Here is a 24409-nt window from a genome sequence, read left to right as displayed (position 1 = left end):
TCCTATTGGCCCATCCGGCTGTCAAATCAAATGCGGTACCAATGGCATTAACCCTTAGGCGGAGAGTAAGCTAGTCGATGTTTATGGCTACAGCACAGCATTACCACTGTATATATATATATATATAAACTACTTACTATTATGCATGCGATTAAACTCTTTGAATGTTAATCCTTTGTGTATTGCTGTGATGTAAACATAAATCCATAAATTGCCCAAAATATCAAATTTATACATAGCCTATAATTTTTCACAAATGATTCAGTTATGAAAATTATTATAAAATACATCTTTATGCGCTGACTTTACTTTAGTTAAATATTGTAGTAGCATTAAAAATATGGATGAAAATTATGTCCATTGAATGAAGATTCAATTCAACCATTAATAACAGATTCTTATATTAAATAATTACTGCTAACTAACCATTATTAGGCTATGCTTCTCATTCAGAAGTAATGCTAAGACATTACTGCCGTTATATATATATGTAATCTAGTCTATATATAGGCTAAACAGTAAAACAGTAAAAATATGTTTTACAGATTCATAAATAATAAATGTATTCGTAAATAATTTAGACTACAGAAATAAATATTTAAATAACAAATATTATTAATGAACTAGGCTTACATTTCATTACTGTTGTTTTTTTGTCCATAAAGTCCTAAACCTAACTTCATGAAGCAGCTGTGTCCGTTTTACAGGTAGCCTACAGTCTCTGTGTTTTAAAATAGATATCAGCAAAACACAAAGCCCTCTCTGGAAGGTCTTTAAGACCAAGAGGTTTAAGCCTGCCATGAGGGAGGGACTTCCCGTCCTCACCATCCGAGTTGCCAGAAACTGTGGGCTGCAGTTTCACAAGAGGGCTGCAGAGCACACTGGTAGAATGTGGCAGATCAATAAGTTCAACAGAGGTTCGGTAGATATATGAAACAATATTAGACTGTGTGTATTTTATTGGAGTTTGATAGGTTTTAAGAGTAAAATAATAAGTACAAATGCTACTATTAAATAAAATGTTGTCTATACAAACATTTCCATATGATGTCAGACATGTCATGATTATTTGCAACATTACACATTTATGTCAAATATGCGTTGAAATATGTTGATAATGATACTTAAATAAACATTGGGGGGGGGGAGGTCCAGTTGGAAACTCCTATCTTTGGATGAGTCATAGGCTATAATTGGTCCGTGATGAGTCTACGTGCAACACTGCCATAAGCAGACATCTAAAAGCTATAATGCGTTTTTCGTCTGAAGAAAGACAGAAGTTCAGCAGAGGCCGAGAACAAACATTTAGATAAGAGGATTTCCCAAATACATGTAAACATCAAATTGAAAACGACCCAGCTCTTCAGATGAGAAAAAAACATTTTTCTGACTTTTTTTAAACATACAGTTGTATTATTGCATTTTCATGTATCACAACATTACCACTTACTCATCTTGCTGTATTATTCTAAAAATGTTCAGATGACCGAGTTAAAAGGGGTGGTGTAACATGGGGCAAGTGATGGAGGATAATGCCTGGGTCTAATTTACTAACAGCATGGGTAAATTTCTGTAATTATATATTAAAAGGAAGAATACACTTATACTATATATTTTAAACTTTCATGGTGTTTATCCAAATGATATGAATATAATAAAATGTTTTCAATAACTCTATTATAATTTATATATTATATAAGCTTTGATATATATTATATATAGCAATTTTCAATATAACCTTCTAGAACAGAGAAATTCAATTTCTTCCTCTGCAGAAACAATTTTAAATGACATCTTGAGCTTTTCAGAGATTCCAAATGTTTTGGGGTTTGGCAATGAAGTCTTTCCCTTTATGGCTTTTAAATGTATGACATCACAAATCAGCCCAATTTTATAGACACAGAAAAAGCAGGTATTATTTTTTTGAAACTTTTATTTGATTGGTTTTCAAAGTGTTTAATGTAAGTAAACATCTTTTTTTTTTGTAGTACAAGCTGCCCTAAAACAAATGTTAATGTATGTAGAAGGATGGGAATTTTTTCCCATTTCTACTAATATTTACACAATTTGCATAATAAATAAGGATGTACAACTAATGTTGTAGTAACTTGTATACATTTTGTAGTCTTTGAAAAACGGAGAAACTAAAGTATGTGCAAAGTTTGATTATAAGTGTTTATTTGTTAAACATAACTTGTACAAAGTAGAAATTATAATATCATGATTGGACTTTATGCCATATTTTCATTGGATACACTGCATTAGATGTCAACGCCCTATCTGACAGCAAGAGATTCAATACCTTCGTTTTGAGCTTTAATTATTCATACACAGCACCCCTGTGACGACAGACTTGTTATGGTAACTCTGACTCCACCTTCTATACTTTGCTCTCGTATTTGGCATGCGTTTGGCTCCTCCCACATCATCCCGCAGACCCCGCCCACAACATCCCCGCCCTCCGTGCGAATCTCTTCTTGTAAACAACTCCATCAGCGCGTCGTGTTTGCCATCTCAGGACAGTGGAAACGCCTGCCAAATTATGACAAAACATCTGCCTAACATTCCTTTAGCGGCTGTTTCGGGGGAAAAGGGGAAGAAAGTCATTTCAGTGGGTTAAAACGGGAATACATTAGCTGTTATAGTGTGTTGCGACTTCTTATAGAAAAATGTTAGTGGTTGATAAAAGTGCAATTTTATATAAAGTAATTTATGTTAGGAACATTCGAGTAATATCTTTTATACATGAAACTATACATGAATACAAGACGTGTTTGAGCAAAAAGCCTGTTAGAACGTCATGAGGTCAGTGTAGTCTACAATCAATACAAGTTATTACACGAAACGGCATTACATGATCATACGTCATATAATATCACAACAACTATTGTAAATATTCTGCGTGCATATCAGTTGCTTGACTTGCTAAGTCGATTGGTTTATTTGTCTGATATCTTGTGAGTCGTCTTATTGTACTGTACTGAAGCGCGCTAACGCCCAACAGCGCCCGCACACACCCCTCTCATGGCAAAAACAAACACCACATACTTCTAACGTGAAAACATTAATATAATAACACCATCAGAGTTAGACATATGTACTGTTCTACCGACTGCAAAAGTACTTACCTGCATTTTCAACGCTGAACTCCCGTGTTTACGTGAATATTTTTAATGACGCAGCAAGCCTTACAGCGAACAACGTGATTGTCGCCATTTTTTGTTGTTATTGAAATCTTCAAGCCATGTGACAATAAAATAACACGCTTCCGGGTCCTGACGCTCAAAGTTCAGCACTTTCTTTAGTGCAGAATGACTCCTATCATATAGGTTTCGACCGATTTTGACATTGCATCTAGCCGAAGTGAACGTATGTTCTGACGCCACCGTAAGGCACCTCGGAAATAAATGTTTGACGGGGATTATAGCTGACTATTTCAGGGGTTTTTAACCTTTTTGTCTCCAAGGCCACCTATGTAAAATATTTCCTGTGGAATTTTTTGATGTAACGATGACATAACAGCTTGTTTTTAAACTTTTTATTGACAGAAACAAGTGTCCAGTCAAGTCAAGTCAAGTTTATTTGTACAGCGCTTTTCAACCCCGAACGTTATCAGGAAGGCTATTCCAGAGTTTGGGAGCCAAATGCAAAAAAGCTCTACCTCCTTTAGTGGACTTTGCTATCTTAGGTACTACCAAAAGTCCAGAGTTTTGCGACCTTAGGGAGCGTGATGGTTTGTAGGTTACCACGTAACACAGGTTCTAGTGTCAATAGAAAAAATATATATTAACCGATTAGGTTTGTGATTCTAGGAGTCGGTCTATGTTATTCAATAAAAACAACAGCTAGTCGTTGAAGTGACAAATTAAAATATTAAATATGTCAGTTTACATCAAAGTGGTTTTGTGTGTGTTTTAGTATTTAAGAAAAGGTATCATTTCGTTACAGTTGTTAGATGATGATATGATTTTGCAGCCCAATCTGCGCTATGGCTTCAGTGCTGTCAGTGGCCCATTTTTGAAAACTGGCATCTGCGGAATTTTGTTCACCTAGGCTACATCACAGTCAACAAGTGTATCATGTCCTAAATCAAATCAGACAGGGGCAATATCACACCAGTTTTACCCATGTGTTGACAGTTTGTCGCATGTGAAGAGAATAATAGGCTAGCTGTGTTCCAAATTATGTAATGCGCACTATGATGTAGTCTATGAAATTTATTTAAGGTTATTTAGTCATATAGCCTAACATCTGAAATATGATAAGAGTTTAAACATTTTCTGTTAAATATGTGCATCATTCGGGCATTTGAAATGCGCTTCTTTAAATAAAATGGCACACATTGTGCACAAGGCCTACGCAAATTGGGACGCACTAAGGTTTCATTTTCTTCTGGAAAGATGCTCTTGCAAAATAATAGTCATATGTCTCTGACTCTCCGAATAACCATATTATGAAACTGAAAGTTGGATATATTTCAGAAAACCTAATTTTTTTTTTTACTTTGATGAGGTAACCGTATAGCAACACCGCCCCCGATCTCTTTTGGCATAACAGTAAAGCTGTCATTATTTATCACGTAATTGTAAATGTACATTATACATATATTACAAAATATTTTGCTTGTACTGTTTAGGATTTTTATGTAGTGCGCTGCAACGACCAGACTCCTATGCGGTAACGTTTCAACTGCATATTTTTCAGTGCGATGCTGTACCAGAGAAGTTTAAAATAGGGCGTTTATGTTTCTCCTCCATTCATTTGCAGAGAGGAGACGCTCGCGTCCACATAAAGAGCTGTAGGCGGCGCGTCACTGAAAGCCTGCCCAATTTTAATGAACAGTGACAACGGGCTCCGCTTTCACCGTGGAAATAAGAGTTTAATAGTACAGTATTCTGTTGGGTAGGTAAGTCTGTTTGTTGTTTGTATGACTTATTCGATGTTGCAGGTCCCCACCCCTCATTCTGCACTGAAGATCTGCTTTAACAGAGCTGTAAAATCTGAATTGTAATGCAAACGCGCACTACGTCGCATATTATATTAAATAAGTGCACGAGTTGCATGATTTCACGTGTAACGCTGGACTTGTTTGTTGTAAACAGGGCAGTTCAGTGAGGAAATGTCCAAGTTATTCCGGGCTGTTATCATGGGTCCACCAGGCTCGGGGAAGGGGACCATATCGGAGAGGATCGCGCACAGTTTCGGCCTTAAACATTTATCCAGTGGAGACTTTGTTCGAGAAAACATCGCTGCGAAAACTGGTGCGTGCTCTTCAAAAATGTGCAAACTTTTAATTTTCCTGGACGCTCGATAGCTCTGGAAAGCCTGTAGATGCCAACAAATGCTAGATAGGCATCTCGCTAGGTTTTGAGACACAGCCACTGTTAAACAGAAGGGATTCGTTGATCATATGAAGGGGCGTAACCACTGTTGTGGTTTATATGTTAAGATTAGCTGTTTATCGACTCTTTAACTTCAACATTTGGTCCTCCCAATTTGGAATATGTGATTAGTATAACCTCGGGCGTCATGATGTGTGAGTTCATGTGAGGTAAATGCCTTAAAAAGTTGTCATGCTGGCAAGATGCCACTCCATATTTCTGTTTTATTGCACTGTTGCTATGCCCAGCTCCCGTATTAAGACTTCAGCTGGCATTCATACATGTAGATAAAGACAGAGGAATGTTCATGCTAATCAACATATTGCATACTAATTAACACATTACTTAGAGTAGACTTTTTATTCATGCTCAGTAAAGTTATCATGGTTGGCAAATCCTTTTAGTATAACGCCTTAGGTTATAAAGAATGTAGCTTTTTTTAGAGAAAATTATGATTTAGGTAACTTTTTGCATTAACACACATTTTTTCCCATTTATACTAAATTTATTTGTGCATTAGACTTTGAAAACCAAAGAAATACACTAAAAATCAATAGTTGTTGCAAATTGTAAAATGTTGTAATTTGTGTAGTGACATTAGGACCTTTATCATATTTTATTATTTGTATGCTTGTAGATAAAATTCTAAATGAAATTATTGGGTGTCAGTGTCTCAAAACTCTCATGTGACTGTTCCGATCTATTATATGATTAACACTCTAGTTGCTGGTTAAAATCATGATTAATAATTGATTTGTCTCAGTTAAAGTTTATGTGTGCATTTTAAATATGAACATAAGTAGAAAAAAATATATTAAAATCTTATTAGCTTCCATTCTTGAAGAAACGTCATAGAAAGCAGCTTATTAAGGATATGAGTAAAGCCATAGGTTTGATGATTAGTGTGGAAGATATGTGTTCCATTCATTGTCTTTTCTGCAGAGGCTGGTGTTCAAGCTAAGACGTATATAAAAAAAGGATTGCTGGTACCAGACCTTGTCATGACACGTCTTCTGCTGCCTAGATTGGAGGAGATGACCAAATACAGCTGGTTGTTGGATGGTATGGTGGTAAATCCCATTTAATACTTGATCCTTTTGCTATAATATTTGTTTAAGACTTAGCTAAAGCTAAATCTCTTTAGGGGAACTTTGTTAGGGAACTTTCATTTCTTCATTCAACAGAAACTCAAAACAATCTGTAGTGTTTGGAAGTAAGCTAGGAGTATTGAAAATGTCTTGCCTTTTATTGCCTATTTCTATTTTTATCAACTGATTACTGATTTGTGAGACCAGAAAGTCAAGATGTAACAGATGCTAGTTTAGAAAGTCCAAGCTCCTAAAATAGAATGATAGGATATCAAACATTGACTTACAAAGATGTGCAGCGTGACCTACAAAACAGGTTTAAATATTCTTGCTACATGGAGTAAAACTAGTGTTCCTTTACTGCAGGACTGTAAACATTATAATTGAAACTGCAAAGGCTAATCCTAAAGCTTAATATTGAAGTAGACTAACACAAAAGTAACTACACTCAGTTATAAATAATGAAAGTAGATCCCCCACTGGCAAGTCTATAATGATACAAAACAGTGTAATACCCTGCGCCCAATGAGGATGTAGTATTGCAACACTTGACATTTATGCATAGTTGCGAAACTACATTTTGCAACTAAAGTGGCATTTCAAAATAATATTTATTTATAACCTAAAGCTAATATTGTAAAATGTTATAATCAAATAAGAAAGGAAATGTAATTACTCATGTGAATAATCCATTTGGGCCTGTATTCAAGTATTAGAAGTCATTTTGTGCACTCACCCTCCAGGTTTCCCTCGAACACTAGCTCAGGCTGAAGCCCTGAACAGTGCCTGTGATCTGGATGTAGCCATCAATCTCAACATTCCTTTGGAAACACTGAAGGAAAGGCTGCGACATCGATGGATACATCCACCCAGTGGCAGAGTATACAACATGTGCTTCAATCCTCCCCGCGTCCAGGTGAACATTTTAGTCTTTCAGCTAACTTTGGCAAGGTTCTCCCAAAGTTACAAAACATTCTTTGAGTAATGTTAACAGAATGTCTATTCAAAGTTATCTGGGTTTTAATAATGTTCTCAAAATGCTAGCATAAAAATGTTATTTATACATTTCTCATGGATCATTTTTTTCCTGAAACGTTTTTAGCTGGGGGTAAAGTTTTTGGTTTCAGAATGGTCAGAGACCATTCAAAATTAACTTTTCCATAATGTTGGCAGAATGATAAAATGGAATGTTCCCTTAACATTCATGTAACCAAGAAAAACCCTTTTAAAAACATTTTGAAAAATTAAAATGACAGTGAGCAAAACAATCTAAGAACATATTTTTGGTAACTGGGTATGTAGCAACATTAAAATAGCTAAACGTTAGTAGGTTTTGAAGGAATAATGAATGTGAAAACAAACCTCCATTCCCTTATATCATTGTTTCTGCAAAAAAACTTCATATTATTTAAACTCATACTACTCATTCCTATTCCTGATTTCTAAGGAGCAAAAATTTTTTTGCACTGGAAAGATTTGGACAGCAGGGCAGCATCAGAAATACATTGTAAAACCTGGTAACCTGCAACTGTTACCTATCTGACTCATGAAAATAGTTTTGTTTGTGTAAATCAATGTATTTAGGCTGATTTACTGATATTAAATAATGCTTTTAACTGGAATAAAACCCATTAATTTAGATGTTACCATTTTTAGTTAATTTTTTTTTAGTCTGGATGACTCCCTGGACAGTGTACTTACCACTGAACTAGGCAGTGGATTGAGACACAAAAGTGTGAGTTGTGTGTTCACACCGAGTAACATAGTGAGAATGAAACATAATTTTCTTCAAATGGAAAACAGTAAATGCTTCTGCATAGCAGAATTTAACTTTTACATTTTAAACTACCCTTAAAAAACATTAGTTCCAGCGTTAAAGACCCCTGAACCAGCTAATAAAGGTCTTTGAAATTACTTCAAAATTACAGCCAGGTGTTTTGAAGCAGGGTTGGATCTAAACTCTGGCCCTCTAGGAGAACTGAACCTCTTGGTAGACCCTGCTGTACGGGTTTATTTCACAAAAACCGTGTGAAAGTTTTTTAGCTGTGTTACACTGTTAGCTGTGTCATCTCTTAAAGGAATAGTTGCACTTAAAGAAATAGTTGACCCAAAAATGAAAATTTCCTCACCCTTAGGCCACCCAAGGTGTAGATGTGTTTCTTCACTGGAAAATATTTGAAAAAATGACATCACTTGCTCAGCAATGGATCCTCTGCAGTGAATGTGTATTGCTGGAATGAGAATTTAAACAGCTGAATAACATCACAGTAATCCACAAGTAATCCATGTTTCCACTTCCAGTCCATTAATTAACATCCAGTGAAGTAAAAAGCTGCGTGTTTGTAATAAACAAATTAAGATGTTTTTAATTAACTTCAAACCATTGCTTCAGGGCTAAAATAAAAATATAAATCCTCTATCCATAATATTGCATAAGTATTAAGTCTCGTTTGAATCAGGAGAGAAATATGCACGGGTCAAGCACCTTTTTACAAGTGAAAACATCCCCAAAAAAAACAGTTCTAACAAATATGTTGGTGGGTGAGAGGACAACGGGGATGATGTTTTTCACTGGAGGAAGCAATATTATGGATTATGGACTGGTATTTTGGCCAGAAGTGATGGTTTAAAGTTAAGTTGCCTTTATGATTTGTTTCTTACAAACATGCACTGCAATTAAGTTAATTACTTGTGGATTGTTGTGATGTTTTTATCAGATGTTTGAACTCTCATTCAGAAAGTGATTATCTGCAGTGAATTCTCAATGCAGAGAATCCATTGGTTAGCAAGTGATGTAATGCTAAACTTCTCCAAATCTGTTCTGATGAAGACATAAACTCATCTACATCTTGGATGGTCTGAGGGTGAGTAAACTTTGAGCAAATTACCAGTCTTGGGTGAGCTATTCCTTTAACTGCACCCTACTGACATTACAAAATATTGTCCTATGCGTTTACTATCATTATATATGTAGCGTCTGGACCAATCAAAAACACAATTTTTCATTTGATTTAACAAATCAGTTATTCATTAGATTAACAAGTCGTCACAGACCCCTCACCCAATAGACTGGGCGCCAGGATGTCTGTGAATGACCACAGGCCACTGGTTAGATCTAAATATTTATAATTAATTATAACTAGTTATGATTAATTATTCATATTTCCCCATGAGCTGATTCACTACATATAACGTCTATACATCTTTCTTGTAGCTTGTACTATTGTGGGCAATGTATGAAACTTTGTATTGCTAGCGTGACGTTATTGCCTCCTTATGATAAATCACTTGTTGCAGTCCTCATTTGTAAATTGCTTTGGATAAAAGAATAAATGTAAACATACACAATCAAATCATAACAGTTTTGCTAATATCTGTTGTGTTTACAGGGGATAGATGACATCACAGGAGAGCCATTGATTCAACAGGAAGATGACAGACCAGAAGCCCTAGTGGCCAGACTGAGACACTACAAAGATGTTGCCAAACCTGTCATAGACTTTTATAAGTAAGCTCATAACTGGTAGGAATTACCTCACATTTTGAGTCTCACCAAGTCTCAACCAGTGTGCTTGTAATGTTCTTCTGTAACTCTGATTCAAAACCCTTGTTCCCGTTTACGAAAAAGCATTGTAATTCTATGTTAAAGGGCTAAAGGCATCCTGTACACATTCTCGGACACAGAGACAGATCAGATCTGGCCGAATATCAGCACACTTCTCAGCACAAAGATCCCCACCATCCAATCAGATGCTCGATGTGCTTCAACTCACTGAGGGAATCCTCTGACAGTCTCAAATCAAAGACAACGACGTGGCCTCATCTCAGAGGAATAACTAATTGACCACATTTGGATTCCAAAGATTCCATGCATTTTTATCGTCGCAACTTGTCCATTGGTAGTATAGTATTATTCATTGTGCTAGCTTTGATTATTTCATTTCCTGAAAAGTGTTCATACATTTGAAGGACTTGTTCTCTGCTTTTAGCATTTGCTGGAATCTAGGAATCAGTCGGGGTAAAATTCAACTTATATCTTACAAGTACAAGAGTTCTAAAAGTGTTAATGCTTCCTAGATTTCAACTCAGAGTGCACAAATTTTATATAGACGTGATTAAATCGCATATGAATAATGAAGGGTAGACGCATGTGACCTTGTGTAAGTGAATGAGACACTGAACTGTTCAAGCATTCCAGTGAGATTGAATTATTTCTGAAGGGGCTTTACTTTATATCATCTCTGTCTGTGATGTTTGCCTTTCTTATATATTTCATAGTAGTGTTACAATTCTTCTATATACCATAACAAATGCTATAATTATTTTTATGTGTTTTACAAGCTCTATAATCCAAATATGCCATGCCTTGGAGAAGTTCAATTTCTTGATCTGCTGAAATCGGCTATTGTGAACACCAGGCCTTATTCTTTGAAATACATTGATAGAATGTTTAACTGTGTTAAAAATCAGACCAATATATGAGTAACACTTTTAGCAAATGGCAATATATAAGTATAATGTGATCAAATAATCCTATACCATATCAGATCTTCTTTAAACACTGCCTTCTTTCGTAAATACTGTTCAGCATTGCATTTTTAAGAGCCATATCTGAGAGAGCCGTTGATAGAAAATAATCTAATGGGGTTAACTGTGACTGTTCAGCCAGAAAAACAGTGATGGTTTTGTTTTTTATCCAGAAGATTAAAACACAGACTTTATCAAAAACCACAGATTAAATTACAATTAGATTAAAATTGTTGTCCCTGAAACATAGAGAAGCTGAAGGAGTGTTAGGCACACATGACTTTATAGTTATCAGTCTATCTTTATTTCTCTCTGTTTTTCTTTTATTCTTTCTTGCTTCCTGTTCTATCTCCCATGTTCTGTTTCAGTCTATGTCAGTCTTACATCACAGACAATATGGAATGGAAAAAACACTCAAAATATCTCCACACCTTCTTGTTGTGCAATATCATATACAAGAATTTACATGCTTGAGCTTTCCTTTTTTTCCAAAGAAAATAAACGTATTTTCGCAGAAATGTTGAATGTAGTCTTTTGATTTGAATTGAATCCTTATTATTAATTTTCACAGGAATTTGTCTATGGACCTCCACAAGTGGTATAATAAAAACGTATTCACAACACATAAAAACAATACACACATAACATAATAATAATAATAATAAACCACTAATGTCAACAATTATACAGTAAACTAATTGATAATGGAACACACACACACAGGCCCTATATATATAGCCTATGTAAGCCTACAGCCAAAATATGTTTAATGATTATTTATTATTATTATTAGCTTTCTGCAGGTAAAAACGTCTTACGTGGCATCTGGCCAGCTGTTAGGAAGGTTGTCCTCTAGGGGTGGGATGCTCTGGCCGGGGGCTGCAATATGTGTAATAACGTTTACAAATCCTACTACGGCGAAGGCTTGCCTCATGAATATTAATAAGGTAAAATACACGTTCCCAGTTGGACGTTCCAGGAAGTTTGCCGTGCAACGTCACCATTATCTAATTAATATTCAGGAGCTCAGCATCAGCCATAGTAGCACATACAATTATTATTATGTCTATATGGCACACTGCGTCCGTAAATCTGTGCGCGGCATCACGGAAGTCCACGATATGACACACAGCTAAAATTATCATCATCCTTCCCATGAAAAATAAATAAACAAAATAAAAATAGTCAAGTTTGACTGCTTAATAGCCTGTAGCTTAAAAATAACTAACGTTACAACAAATCAGCGATAGATTTGACTCCAATTCAAAAATCCGTTCCGTGTTTTCTTAAATATGAACGGTTACGTGCATATTTTGTACAGTTAGAATGATTAAACATTTTTAAAAATACAAAAAATAATAAGTACGTATGTTTATTAATCTAGTTCACACTGACGGTCGGCTGTGGATTTGGCTTGAAGGTTTTGATTCGATGATGCTGAAGTAGCTCTTCATCACTGCTTGAAGAATCTGATCGAGCGCTTACTCGAGACGCAGCACGATTCGCCACTCTGACCTTTGACAGCCAGCGAATGACAAATGAAAGGTCAGCGTTTCTGACATCAGCTGGGGGGCATCGGAGAATGAGAGACAGTGCATCGAAAGGTAGGAGGAAAACGCTGTTTATAAACCGCTGAATGTGTTTATTATTAGTAGCTGTAGCCATACGGCAGTGAATGAGACATCTTCGATATTACGTAGTGAATTGCTATTAATATATAAACCGTCGTGGCTGTCGTGATGTCATAATCAATCCCGAGGTTGGATTTTTATCCTTATCTGCATTGCTAAATAAGTATTACGTTTTATGTAGTGCCATAGGTGTTTTGTTTAGATGTGGTCTTCATCATGTCAACATCGTTGCAGCTTAATATCGCGCTTGAGAATTTTTATATGACGATAGGCCAGTTTTAAGAAGCAATGACCTACAAGAGTCACGACATGCAAAGCAGATCAGCTGATCGGACGCTTTTCGAGACTGATGCATAGGAGATGATGGTTTAGTGTCATCGCTTACTATTATTATGTATTCTGATGAACCGAGATTTCGACAGAAGATAAGACCGTACTGGAAAATCTAGTTTTAGGATTGTAGATGATTTGGAACATGGTCGAGTTTTAGCTGGTCTAAGATTGGCATATTAGCAGGTGCAAGCCGGTGTTCTGACAAATAATGCTACCTATCAGATTATGCTACCAACACTGTATTTATCCTACTGTAAGGGTAGGTTTAGGGTTGGGGTAGGTGTACATGTTAATAAAACCTCACACCTTATTAATATCATGCTGGAAGCAAAATCTGATCGGTAGCACTTTTCGCTATCGAATTATGCTACCATCTGATTTAATGGGAGGTAACGTTAGCAAAATGTAAATCTGACAGGGTAGCACCGGTCATTTAGCTGTTTGACCAGCTACCATCGTCCAAAAAACAACTTGAAAATCTTAAGCTGTTATGATATTTTATGTGTTATGATTTAGGTATTTGTTACCTATGTATGTATGTATTAATTAATCAGTTTATTTATTTATTAAAGTATGTATGTATGTAGCTGGCTAGCTAGCATTTCCAAGATGCTAATAATCATCTTAGACCAGATAGAAACCAGCATATATATATATATATATATATATATATAGGCCTATATATATATATACAGTATATATATATATATAGAGAGAGAGAGAGAGAGAGAGAGATAGATAGATAGATAGATAGATCTCCAATATAACATTTTATGGAACACATTTTTAGATAATATATAATAGCTAGTAGCTAGGTACACTAATAAACACATTCAGGGCAAATGAGAAAACAAATCTGATAATTTACCTGAAGTTTGCTAGTTCGTTTTATTCCATACAATATTACTGTTAGTTTGATCCACTGATAATAAGCAATGATTAAATCCGCTCTTCATTCATTCTGGAAAATGGTAGTAAATGGCACAAAATTATATGATCTCATCTGATCCATCTTCTCTATGTTTTTAATTGAAAAAAAAAATCACAGAAATTTGATCAGTGACAAAGAAGGTGTTATATTGTTTGATTGTTTTTTATGTGTAATCTATAATACGCACACGGTCAGTTTATGATGGTTTAGAAGGTTAAGGCAAATCCCTTGCACCATAATGGAGCTGTGCAGAAGGGTGCGCTCCCTGCCTCTGTTGCCATGGACGCAATATCGCATGTCCTCACAGTTTCGGCTTTACATTAGAATGTTTCTCATGACTGATGATGTCACATATTATTCAGCTGAATTTATCCAATGTGAGTTTTAAGCCTATATTATTTTTTACCAGCTGCAAAGAACTATCGGTTTAAACTATAAGGGTTCCTAAAGGGTTAATGCAACCTTAGTACCGGTAACTTCTTTTTAAGCAAGCTACTACAATTGAAGCTTTCATTATGTTAAAAATTAATCCAAACCCATGAATCCAAGTCCACTTCATTCAGCCAACATATTAACCAAGATACTTTGTGGTCTGAGTGTCACCTGAATCACCTACAGTGCGTGAGGCATGTTAGCTTTTGTTAATGGTTTCATAAAATTCGTTGTAGTCTTATACAGATGCCAGTTTGTGAATATGAAGACTGTCTTTTAAACATATTAAAATAAAAAGAGAAAATAATGCTTACTTCCTTCAGTCCAGTCTTGCTTTCTACGCATGTATAAAGTACTAGATTTGCCTCTAGGGTATAGAGTGAGATTTCTTTTTAAAGACGCTTGTAACATTGTAGGTGACAGATTATCAGACATTTACAAGTTACAGGCCTTGAAAAAGATCACAAGATGTGTTAAAAAACAACCTTGTGTGAGTGTAAGATTAACTCCGACAAGCCTAATGCTTTTCTATCAAAGCCCGTTTCTGCCAAGAGATAAAAAAAATAAGGATAAAAAAGGTAATATGACTTTGTTTTTTAATATGTGAGATATAAACTCAGAATTCTGTTTTTTGTTCTTGCAATTACGAGTTTACATCTCACAATTTAGATTTTTTCTCTGAATTCTGAGTTTACATCTCACAATTGTTTTTTCCCACCACTGAACAAAAAAAAAAGGTATGATTGTGACTTTTAAATCTCACAATTCAGTTAATATTTCACAATTATGAGTTTATATTTCACAATTCTATTCTAATTCTATCACAATTCTAAAAAAAAGTCAGAACTGCAAGGAAAAGTAAGAAAAAAATCCAAATTGAGAGATCTCAGTCTTGGGAAAAAAATAGGTGCAATTTGTTTAAACCCTGTGGCAGAAGCAAGCTTTTTAATAAAAAAAAAAAAAAAAAAAAAAAAAAAAAAGCTGTTGAACAAAAAATAGTTTTACTTGTGTATTGCCTGAGATACAATGATTGCTATTCTGGCTGTTGGTGGGGCTAATGTGCATATGCTTACCATTTTCTCAGCTGATGATTTTCATTATATATAGCCTACTGAAATAACAATATTGACATTCTCTTGCCCTTCAAATAGTACAATGGGATTAAAGCAACATGATCATATGTTCTGTCTTTTTTAAAGTTTGTATTACAACTACAAGTGTCCTCCAGCTGACTTTTACTGATTGTTTTAATAACAGTAAAGGTAAACAAATTAATTGGAGTTAGCGTTAAATTGGTAATTAATGGCAGACAGCAACCAGAGCCTTTCTCTTGGTGACACTTCCTACATGCTGTGTTCTCAGTCTCACTCTTCTCAAAGAGTTGCCCGGACTTCAGCTCTCTTATGAGAAAGCATGTAGCCACAGTGGATGCCAAGCAAGGGGGCTGCATGAAGGGAAGCATCAAGTTGCTCAATTAGAGATAAATCATCCTACCAGAGAGGAAGTCTTGGATTGCCTGACTTCCACTGGCAAAGCACTAAACACTATATCAGGGTTACCCATAGACAGAAAACAATGCAAAGCCCATGCAAAAACAACAACATTTATTTAGCACCGCAGTGCACAGATACAGCCAAGACAAATTTATGTTTGAACTAAACAGCCATAAAAGTACACTTGGTTTTTCTTTACTGGAGAAGAGGGATTGTTACCTTTTACATACTAAATATGCATGCCTTTATTATCAAGTCTTACAGCCTTTAGTATTTAGAAATGACTTGTTCTGAAATGTTTATTTGTATGCAAAGCAAAAACAGGCAGATTTGAACAAGAACAAGCTGTTTTGCTGAAGCTTTTCAGACAATTCAAAACAAACAAAAATATATTAAATAAATAAATGAATAAACAAGATTCTATTAATAAACTATAGACAGAATCTGCGTATTTTCCCTCCAACTTCTTTATGCTTATTTTGAGAGAAATTCTAAAAGCATGCATGATAAAATTGGCGAAAATAGTTAATAAACAAACAAGAAAGTGGTGATTTATTAACAGTCTGCAAGCATGTGCAGATTCAATGCTGATTTGGGGCTGGTTAGAAATACTACAGAAAAAGGAATTAAATTTATATAAAGGTTTTTAAATGTAATTTTAAGATTTTTTTTTTTATTTCATCATTTTCATGACAGTTAAGCACATTTCCCTCCTAAATATTCATTAATGTATCGGAACATTTTACATTAGTTTTTTGTTTGTTTGTTTGTGTATTTAATATCTATTAATCTAAATGATGGTTCATATTATTGTAATACAGTAATATTTAACAACTTTTATATTAATTAACTTCGTAGTATATAACTTTTACTGTAAAACAATTATTTTTTTTTCTAATTAAAATAATGGTAACTGTAAATGTGCTTAATTGTTAAGAAAATAATGTAGCAATGCAAAATAAAATTTTCCTTTTCGTGTAATTATTAACTATTTGCCTGTGTTATGATGGCCATCGTAATAACGTTTGTTAATACGATCATTTAGGTAGGTTATAGATTTATTATACATTTGTCTAATTGAAATAATGAGATACAAAGCAGGCACAGGATGTGGACAGAGGGTGCAGAGTGGGATGTTAACCGGCTGCATTGATTGGCTGCTGGCTCTGTGTGTGTGCAGCGTAGTAAATGCGGCGCTTGAAGACACACCGCCCTCTTCTCTCCCGCAGCTAGCGGCCGTATGTAGCGGGACATTATTCCCTCCCTCCGAGCTGTCCCACAGAACATGTGCATTCCCCTAGTCTCTTGAAATCGTCGTTGTCTTACGTCTATGTGATTGCCAATTGTGCTCATGAGCCTGCTAGGTGGCTACAAGAAAAAGAGCAGTTACGATGGCTACGAATCTTTGCAGCTGGTCGATAGCAGCGGAGACTTCTGCACCGGGGGACGAAGCGGCGGCGGCGGCGGTTTGACGGCAGGGACCATCGGCAGCGTTAAAACAGGCCCCGCGCAGCAGGAGGACTACAGCACCATGGACAGCTCAGGTATGAAAACCGTGTCGACCGGATGCCGCTCCTTCGTCAGACACGCATCAAACAAGCTGTTTTGTGTTTGTTTTTAAGGCATGCTGCTTTCCCGTAAGAATCCAAGGTGGTGGATTAAATATTAGTTGGCGATATCCGCCGGAAGCATGTCTGTTCGTGTGCTGTGTCATGACAATTGATCAAAGTCACAGTCTGGCGTATTGGAAGCTCCACTAACTACTTTGATTGTTAGTTGATAGATGAGCTATTGAAATTCGAGTATTGTGAACTAGATATGTGACCCTGGACCACAAAAAACAGTCATAAGGGTCAATATTTTTTTTAAATTGAGATTTATGCATCATCCAAAAGCTGAATAAGTAAGCCTCCCGTTGATGTATGGTTTGTTAGGATAGGACAATATTTGTTCGAGATACAACTATTTGAAATTCTGGAATCTGAGGGTGCCAAAAAAAAAATCTAAATATTGCGAGAATATCGCCTTTAAAGTTGCTCAAATTAAGTTCTTAGCAATGCATATTACTAATCAAAAATTAAGTTTTGATATATTATCTTATAATATCTTCATGGAATGTGGTCTTTTCTTAATATCCTATTGATTTTTGGCATAAAAGAAAAATGGATAATTTTGACCAATAACAATGTATTGTTGGCTATTGCTACAAATATACCCATGCTACTTATGACTGGTTTTGTGGTCCAGGGTCATATATATATGTGTATAAATGACGTATGTTGTTGCCTCATACTTTAATGTGCTATGCAGAAGCATCAAGGTATTGCTCAGCATGCTTTGGACGTGCATATAGTTGGGTTTCTTGCAAGCAGTTTATGGACTAGGATAGCAATGGCTAAAAAAGAGTTTGATATCTGTATTATACGGGTTGCTGCTGTTTTACTGCAGCGATCTGGGATGAAAGGTGGCCTTCAGGACTGAGACATGAGGAAGAGCTAGTGTCAGGTATTTTAGTCCCAGCTGATGTCTGCTTCAGTCTGGGGTTTTTGCATGTGTTTGTGAGAAAGAAAACTTAGCCTGTATAGACTATACCGTAATTGTTTTTGTTAAATTTTACACTAAAAAATGAGAGCTGTATGTACCAGAACATAAAAAAAAAAAAGAAACTGTGACGATGCTACAAGCATTACAGGATGGCAGTTTAGTCAATTTTACAGTTCCTACATAAGTCATTAAATTACATAGTTATTCATATTTTTAATCATGACTAAAAATGATCGAATTATGTAATACTACTATACTAACCAACACTGTAAAAAGTGGTAACCCGCAATATCTTAAAGAGATATTTCTACTTGATTCAACGCATTAAAAAGTATTGAGTTTTGTTGGTATAAATGTACTGTATTAGGTTGATTCAGCGAATTGAATAAAACCAGTTCATTTAGATGTTATGATTTTTGTATTTGTGCTATTAAAATGTCCTTTTCTGTAAAATGCACTGAAAATAACACATTGCAATATTATTTTAAACTTATTTAAACATGATGACTGTAAGTAAGTTCATATAACCATGTAATCACAACAAACAGATGCTACAGATGCATTATAAATGACAACTATATCTCACAATATAACTGATAACATGAATGAATAACATAACTTTGTAAATTAAATCTAAACAAATGTGATGGTTAGCGCGAAGAAAGCCAATTTCTTCACTGATTATAATGCGATACACTGTAAAAACCCGCAATTGTTACCATAAAGAGGTATTTCTACCTGATATGACCCATAAAATAGTTTTATTGGTATTAATTCATGTATTTAGGTTGATATTAAATAATATTTTTGGCTTAAATAAAGCCAGTTAATACCATTTTTAGGTTACCTTTCCATTTTGAAATCCATTTCAGCAATGTTTCACCATAAAGTATTTTACAATTAAGCTAAACCTGTCTTTAAAAAAAAAACAATGGTGTGGTTAACCAATAGCTTCTTCTGTCTTTATTCAAAAGAAAGTTCTGACACAGTGAACTATAACAGTAGGTTTACATCAAGAGGCATTTTTGTTGTGACGTGTTGCTTCATTGCAGTGGCCATGTTTTCAGCATGCAGTCTAGTCACAGTGAATTTAGTGTGTGAATCTAATATTCGCTATTTTTAGAGAAAATACTGTGCTTATTCAAACCTCTGTTCATTTAGTTTCATAATTATTCACTTTGCATTTCATTAGAGAATTTTGAATGTTTTAAATTGCTGCTTGAAAGGACAGTAGCTTTGTTTGAGCCTGTAGGTGATATATAATTGAAAAGCCAGTTGGGTCTTGTAACAAGACACAGAAGCACACCATTACACACACAAACACACACGGGGCTGCACGTCACAGAGCCTCTCTGTGACTCAATGCTGCTGAATTAAAAGGACAAAAAAAAGGAGCATTGTGATAGCGATAGAGAATAAAAGAGGAAATGTGTTAGGAACAAATTCTTTTATATTACAAATGCACTGATCTGATCTTTGTGCTCAGGACGGCCCCCTCTCTCTGTCACACACATACAAGCGCTCTTGGGCTCTTTGTGCGATTAAAGGGACATTGGTAGGAGTTCAGAGACTCTGGGCTCTGTGAGGGGGCAGCCTTGGACTTTGAAGTCAACTGCACTCCTGCGTGTTTTCTCACTCAGAATAGAACTCCTCTGTACCTTCATGGCAAGTCTGACAGGAAGCCCACTCTCTGGCCGGGCCCACTGTTAAAGCAGTGCCAGGTCACCCTGTTCTTCTAGATACAACAACAATTTGGAAGCTGAAAAGTGCTGATAAGGTCTTTTGGAAGTTCTTCTCTGTTTACTGGTAAAAAATAATACAATTTAGTAACACTGGTAAATATTATTACTGCAATTCATAAGTTTCTGTTAGAATAGTTATTACTCCAGTCTTCAGTGTCACATGATCCTTCAGAAATTATTCTAATATGATGATTTGGTGCTCAAGAAACCTTTCTTATTGTCAATGTCAGTGTTAATGCAGCGTTATGCTAATTAAGCTTTTTGTGAAATCTGTGATACACTGCCATTCAGGTGTCGGGTAATTATAAGTAAGATTAAAAAAAGGATACATTCAATTAATCAAAAGTGAAATAAAAAAACATGTATAATGTTACAAAAGAGTTATAGTTCACATAAATGCTGTTCTTTTGATTTTTTTTTTATTAATCAAAGAATCCTGAAAAAAAGCTTATCACCATTTCCAGAAAAATAGTAAGCACCACTGTTTTCATCATTAATAATAAGAAATGTTTATTGAGCAGCAAATCAGCATATTAGAATGATATATTACTATTTAATACTAATACTATTTAATACTATTTTAGTAATGCTATTTTGAGTGTATTACTGTAACGGGGCTGACGAGACGTGAGACGTGTGGATCCATCTGCAGGCTTTATTAAAGAGACGTGGTAAACAGGCAGGGTCAAACAATGGCAAACAGGTATATGGCGGGCAAAAGACAAGAATAGTCCCAGGGCTAGCGTAGGTCACCGATCGGCAGACAGAATCACAGGGGCGAGACGAGAGGGAAAAATCCAGGAAAACAGGCAAAGATCAGAAACCGCGAAAACAGGCAAGGCAAGGCAAAACAAGGAAAACACAGAGACTCGGAATGGGGTACGGGCTAAACAATACTCAGCCGAGAAAGGTGGTAGGAGTGGGTGTTATATAGTGAGTGAGGTGATTAGAAACAGCTGTGTGCAATGAGTGCAATCAGTGCAGTGTGCAAATCGTGCAAAGAATGATGGGATATGTAGTCCGGGGTGCTATGCAACAGTTTGTGTTGTGCGAAAGTCAATGTAATGGAAAGGGTGACCTCTGGTGGTGAATAAACGGAAGTCCATGGACCGAATTCGTGACAATTACGTAATATTGCTATTTTTACTGCATTTTTGTGAGCACAAGAGATTTTTTTGAAAAAACTTAAATATTCCTATTACTCTTGAACACCTTTTTATATATTGCAGGCAACATCACTGATATTTTATTATAGTACATTATTGTTATTTTTATTTTTTAAGGCACTTATAGGCCTTGTAAGGCCATAGCACAGCATGAGGAACATTTTTTTAAAAACACAGGCAAATACAGACGTATCCTTATGTTTCTCATCCCCGTGAAGACTATTTCCCCCACAGGATGTTTCATCTCAGCAGATCTAAAGAGAGCACACTAAACACTAACAGCCTTCTCTAATGGCTGCAGCTCTTTAGAATGAAAACATTTAATCTGAGTGTAAGTGCACAAGTGTTCAGCTGCAAGGAAGTGATCCTAAATGAACATAGAAATGTCTGAAAATGGCTGTATTTTTACAGATGTTGTCATGTGCTGACAGGTAAATTCAGTTTGGATATGTGTACACACAACCCGTGTATGCTTTGTGAGAGATAAGAAAAAGTGCAATAAAATTGTTTTTAAAAATAAAGAAATTTATTAGCCATTCTGACAAATTGCTTTGCTTCAGTGTATTTAGAAAATGCTCTTTTCTGTCTCTTAAAATATCCCCTTACTATTTTGGTGTGAGAAACCGCTGCAAATGATTCAGTGCGTGAGTGAACTGTTTTAATGACTCAAGCTGGAGCGTGAACAATTTCAGACCTTTTTGTAAAACTGTTTGACCTATTAGATCAAAAGAGTGATTCATTCGCAAACCTGCCTAGCTCGTTTATGATTCTAAACAGCTGATAAAAACACACATGACTTGATAGCTGAAATGTTATCTAAGAAAATGATTTTCAGGTTGATATACAGTAATCTTCATTGACACATCAGGATTTATCAGTAATATTTAACTGGGGCACAGCAGTATGTCACTGGGGCTCATGCCCCAGTAAAAAGGGTCTAGCAACACCCCTGTTAGACAACCTGTCACTGTGGGAGAAGACAATCAGTGTTCGAATTGAGGGGGGGCTGGGGGGGTCCCGGACCTCCCATAAGCATTAAGGGACCCCCCATAAGACCCCAAAAATATACTTAGGGGGGGACCCCTGGTTTTTTAATAAAACTTTAATACTTAAAATGAAGTTTCGATTGCTGTATTAAATTTAGACCTGCTTATGTTACATCATATTTAATTTTTACGCGTTTTTACAGCGTTGCTCATTATAACCAATTACACACGATTCTGTTGAGCTTTGGAATGCAGTAGCCAATCAGAGGCGTTCAGATTAGTCATCGCTGAAACCCCCTTTTTTTCAGACGGAAACTCGCAAATTCCCTCATCATAAGCAACAAAGTGCAGATGTAGTTACGATGTAAGTTGTCCGTGTATGGGCAGCTTCACTGATTATAAGAGGAGTTATGAGTGCTTAAACACTAGCTAGACTGAATGCTCATTTAGAGTTTTCTTTCACTGCATGATTCAGTCTAATAAATTGCATTTAGAATGCTCCCAAAATTCAAGATATAGGGGCAGAAAATGTATATGTTTATATAATTTCATATAGTTGATCAATATCACATGAAGAGTGCCATTTTTTCGCAAAAATCACAAATGTGATATTGATTTTATACAACAGTTCAATAAACAAGAATTTTATATTAAGAGACTTACGTTTTAGACACCATATTGCCTATTTTTTGCTCTATTTCGCCAACAAAAATGGTTCCAAACAAAGCCACAGCACTGTTTTGCGTCTCTGAAAAACATGACAGTGTTTCGTTCCTGAATGAATCAACCGTTTCAATGATTTGGTTCAATCACAATGACCCACTTATTAACAGTGACTTGCTGCCACCTACTGGTGGTTTTAATTTCACATTTGAAAGTACCGTTTTATATATATTTTTTAAATCATTTTAAATATCAGTATTCAACGTTTTAAGATTAAAATATCAAAACATTATTTATGCATTTGTAACTGCAGGTTAAAGCATTCATGCCTTGCATTAAACAGTGTGTATATGCATCTAAATTTACATTTACATTTAGTCATATAGCAGATGCTTTTATCCAAAGCGTGCTTAAACACTAGCTAGACTGAATGCTCATTTAGAGTGTTCTTTCACTGCATGATTCAGTCTAATAAATTGCATTTAGAATGCTCCCAAAATTCAAGATATAGGGGCAGAAAATGTATATGTTTATATAATTTCATATAGTTGATCAATATCACATGAAGAGTGCCATTTTTTCGCAAAAATCACAAATGTGATATTGATTTTATACAACAGTTCAATAATCAAGAAGTTAATATTAAGAGAATTACGTTTTAGACACCACATTGCCTATTTTTTGCTCTATTTCGCCAAAACAAACGGTTCCAAACAAAGCCACAGCACTGTTTTGCGTCTCTGAAAAACATGACAGTGTTTCGTTCCTGAATGAATCAACTGGTTGAATGAGTCGGTTCAATCGCAATGACTCACTTAACAGTGACTTGCTGCCACCTACTGTCGGTTTTAATTTCACATTTTAAAGTACCTTTTTATATAAAAAAAAAAATCATTTGAAATATCAGTATTCAACGTTTTAAGATTAAAATATTAAAACATTATTTATGCATTTGTAACTGCAGGTTAAAGCATTCATGCCTTGCATTAAACAGTGTGTAAATGCATCTAAATGCCACTTCAGATGCAGCTTCTGTGTTTCCTCTGCATTGCATGAATTTTGTTGATAATGATTTTATTTGTTTGGTAACAGCCCCAAATAACTTATTATTCTAATTGACTTTATTGATTAAATATAAGACGTGGTGGTTTTGTAGGCAAACATTAATGCCTTGAATTTAATGCGAGCAGCTACTGGTAGCCAGTGCAAATTGATGACCAGAGGTATGACATGCGTTCTTTTCGTCTCATTAAAGATTAATCTTTATACAGCGGCATTTTGGATTAATTGTACAGATTTGATAGAAGTGGCTGGAAGACCTTCCAAGAGAGCATTGCAATAGTCCAGCCTGGATTATAATATATATATATTTATTATAACTATAAATGCCACTTCAGATGCAGTTTTTGTGTTTCCTCTGCATTGCATGAATTTTGTTGATAATGATTTTATTTGTTTGGTAACAGCCCCAAATGTCTTATTATTATAATTG

General features: G+C 35.4%; 2 protein-coding genes across 10 annotated transcripts in view; both read left to right on the top strand.

Annotated features, from left to right (window-relative positions):
- The first annotated feature begins 4772 nt into the window (after positions 1-4772).
- On the top strand, positions 4773-11216 carry LOC107659053 (adenylate kinase 4, mitochondrial-like). 3 transcript variants are annotated; one of them, XM_016447864.1, is made up of 7 exons: positions 4773-4906; positions 4949-5007; positions 5103-5261; positions 6324-6443; positions 7213-7385; positions 9859-9977; positions 10119-11216. In XM_016447864.1, exons 3-7 carry the CDS (start codon positions 5120-5122, stop codon positions 10243-10245), a joined length of 681 nt encoding a protein of 226 aa, XP_016303350.1. In that variant the 5' UTR covers positions 4773-4906; positions 4949-5007; positions 5103-5119; the 3' UTR covers positions 10246-11216. The 3 variants fall into 3 exon arrangements, with proteins under 3 accessions (XP_016303350.1, XP_016303349.1, XP_016303348.1); XM_016447863.1 differs by lacking the exon at positions 4949-5007 and having other exon boundaries at positions 4773-4902; XM_016447862.1 differs by lacking the exon at positions 4949-5007.
- A 1250-nt stretch (positions 11217-12466) lies between these two features.
- Positions 12467-24409, top strand: part of LOC107659052 (putative tyrosine-protein phosphatase auxilin) — a 34180-nt gene continuing 22237 nt past the window's right edge. For 5 of the 7 annotated variants that reach the window (XM_016447855.1, XM_016447856.1, XM_016447858.1 and 2 more), the window contains exon 1: positions 16960-17360. In XM_016447855.1, coding sequence (XP_016303341.1) covers positions 17168-17360 — 193 coding nt within the window. In that variant the 5' untranslated portion in view covers positions 16960-17167. Of the gene's footprint in view, positions 12601-12632; positions 12756-16959; positions 17361-24409 lie in introns of those variants that run through there. The other 2 variants (XM_016447859.1, XM_016447860.1) reach the window with 2 other exon arrangements.

This window comes from Sinocyclocheilus anshuiensis, unplaced genomic scaffold, assembly GCF_001515605.1.
Source record: "Sinocyclocheilus anshuiensis isolate Anshui unplaced genomic scaffold, SAMN03320099.WGS_v1.1 scaffold311, whole genome shotgun sequence".
NCBI classification, from domain to species: Eukaryota; Metazoa; Chordata; class Actinopteri; order Cypriniformes; family Cyprinidae; genus Sinocyclocheilus; species Sinocyclocheilus anshuiensis.
This window is presented reverse-complemented; position numbering and strand designations above follow the sequence as displayed.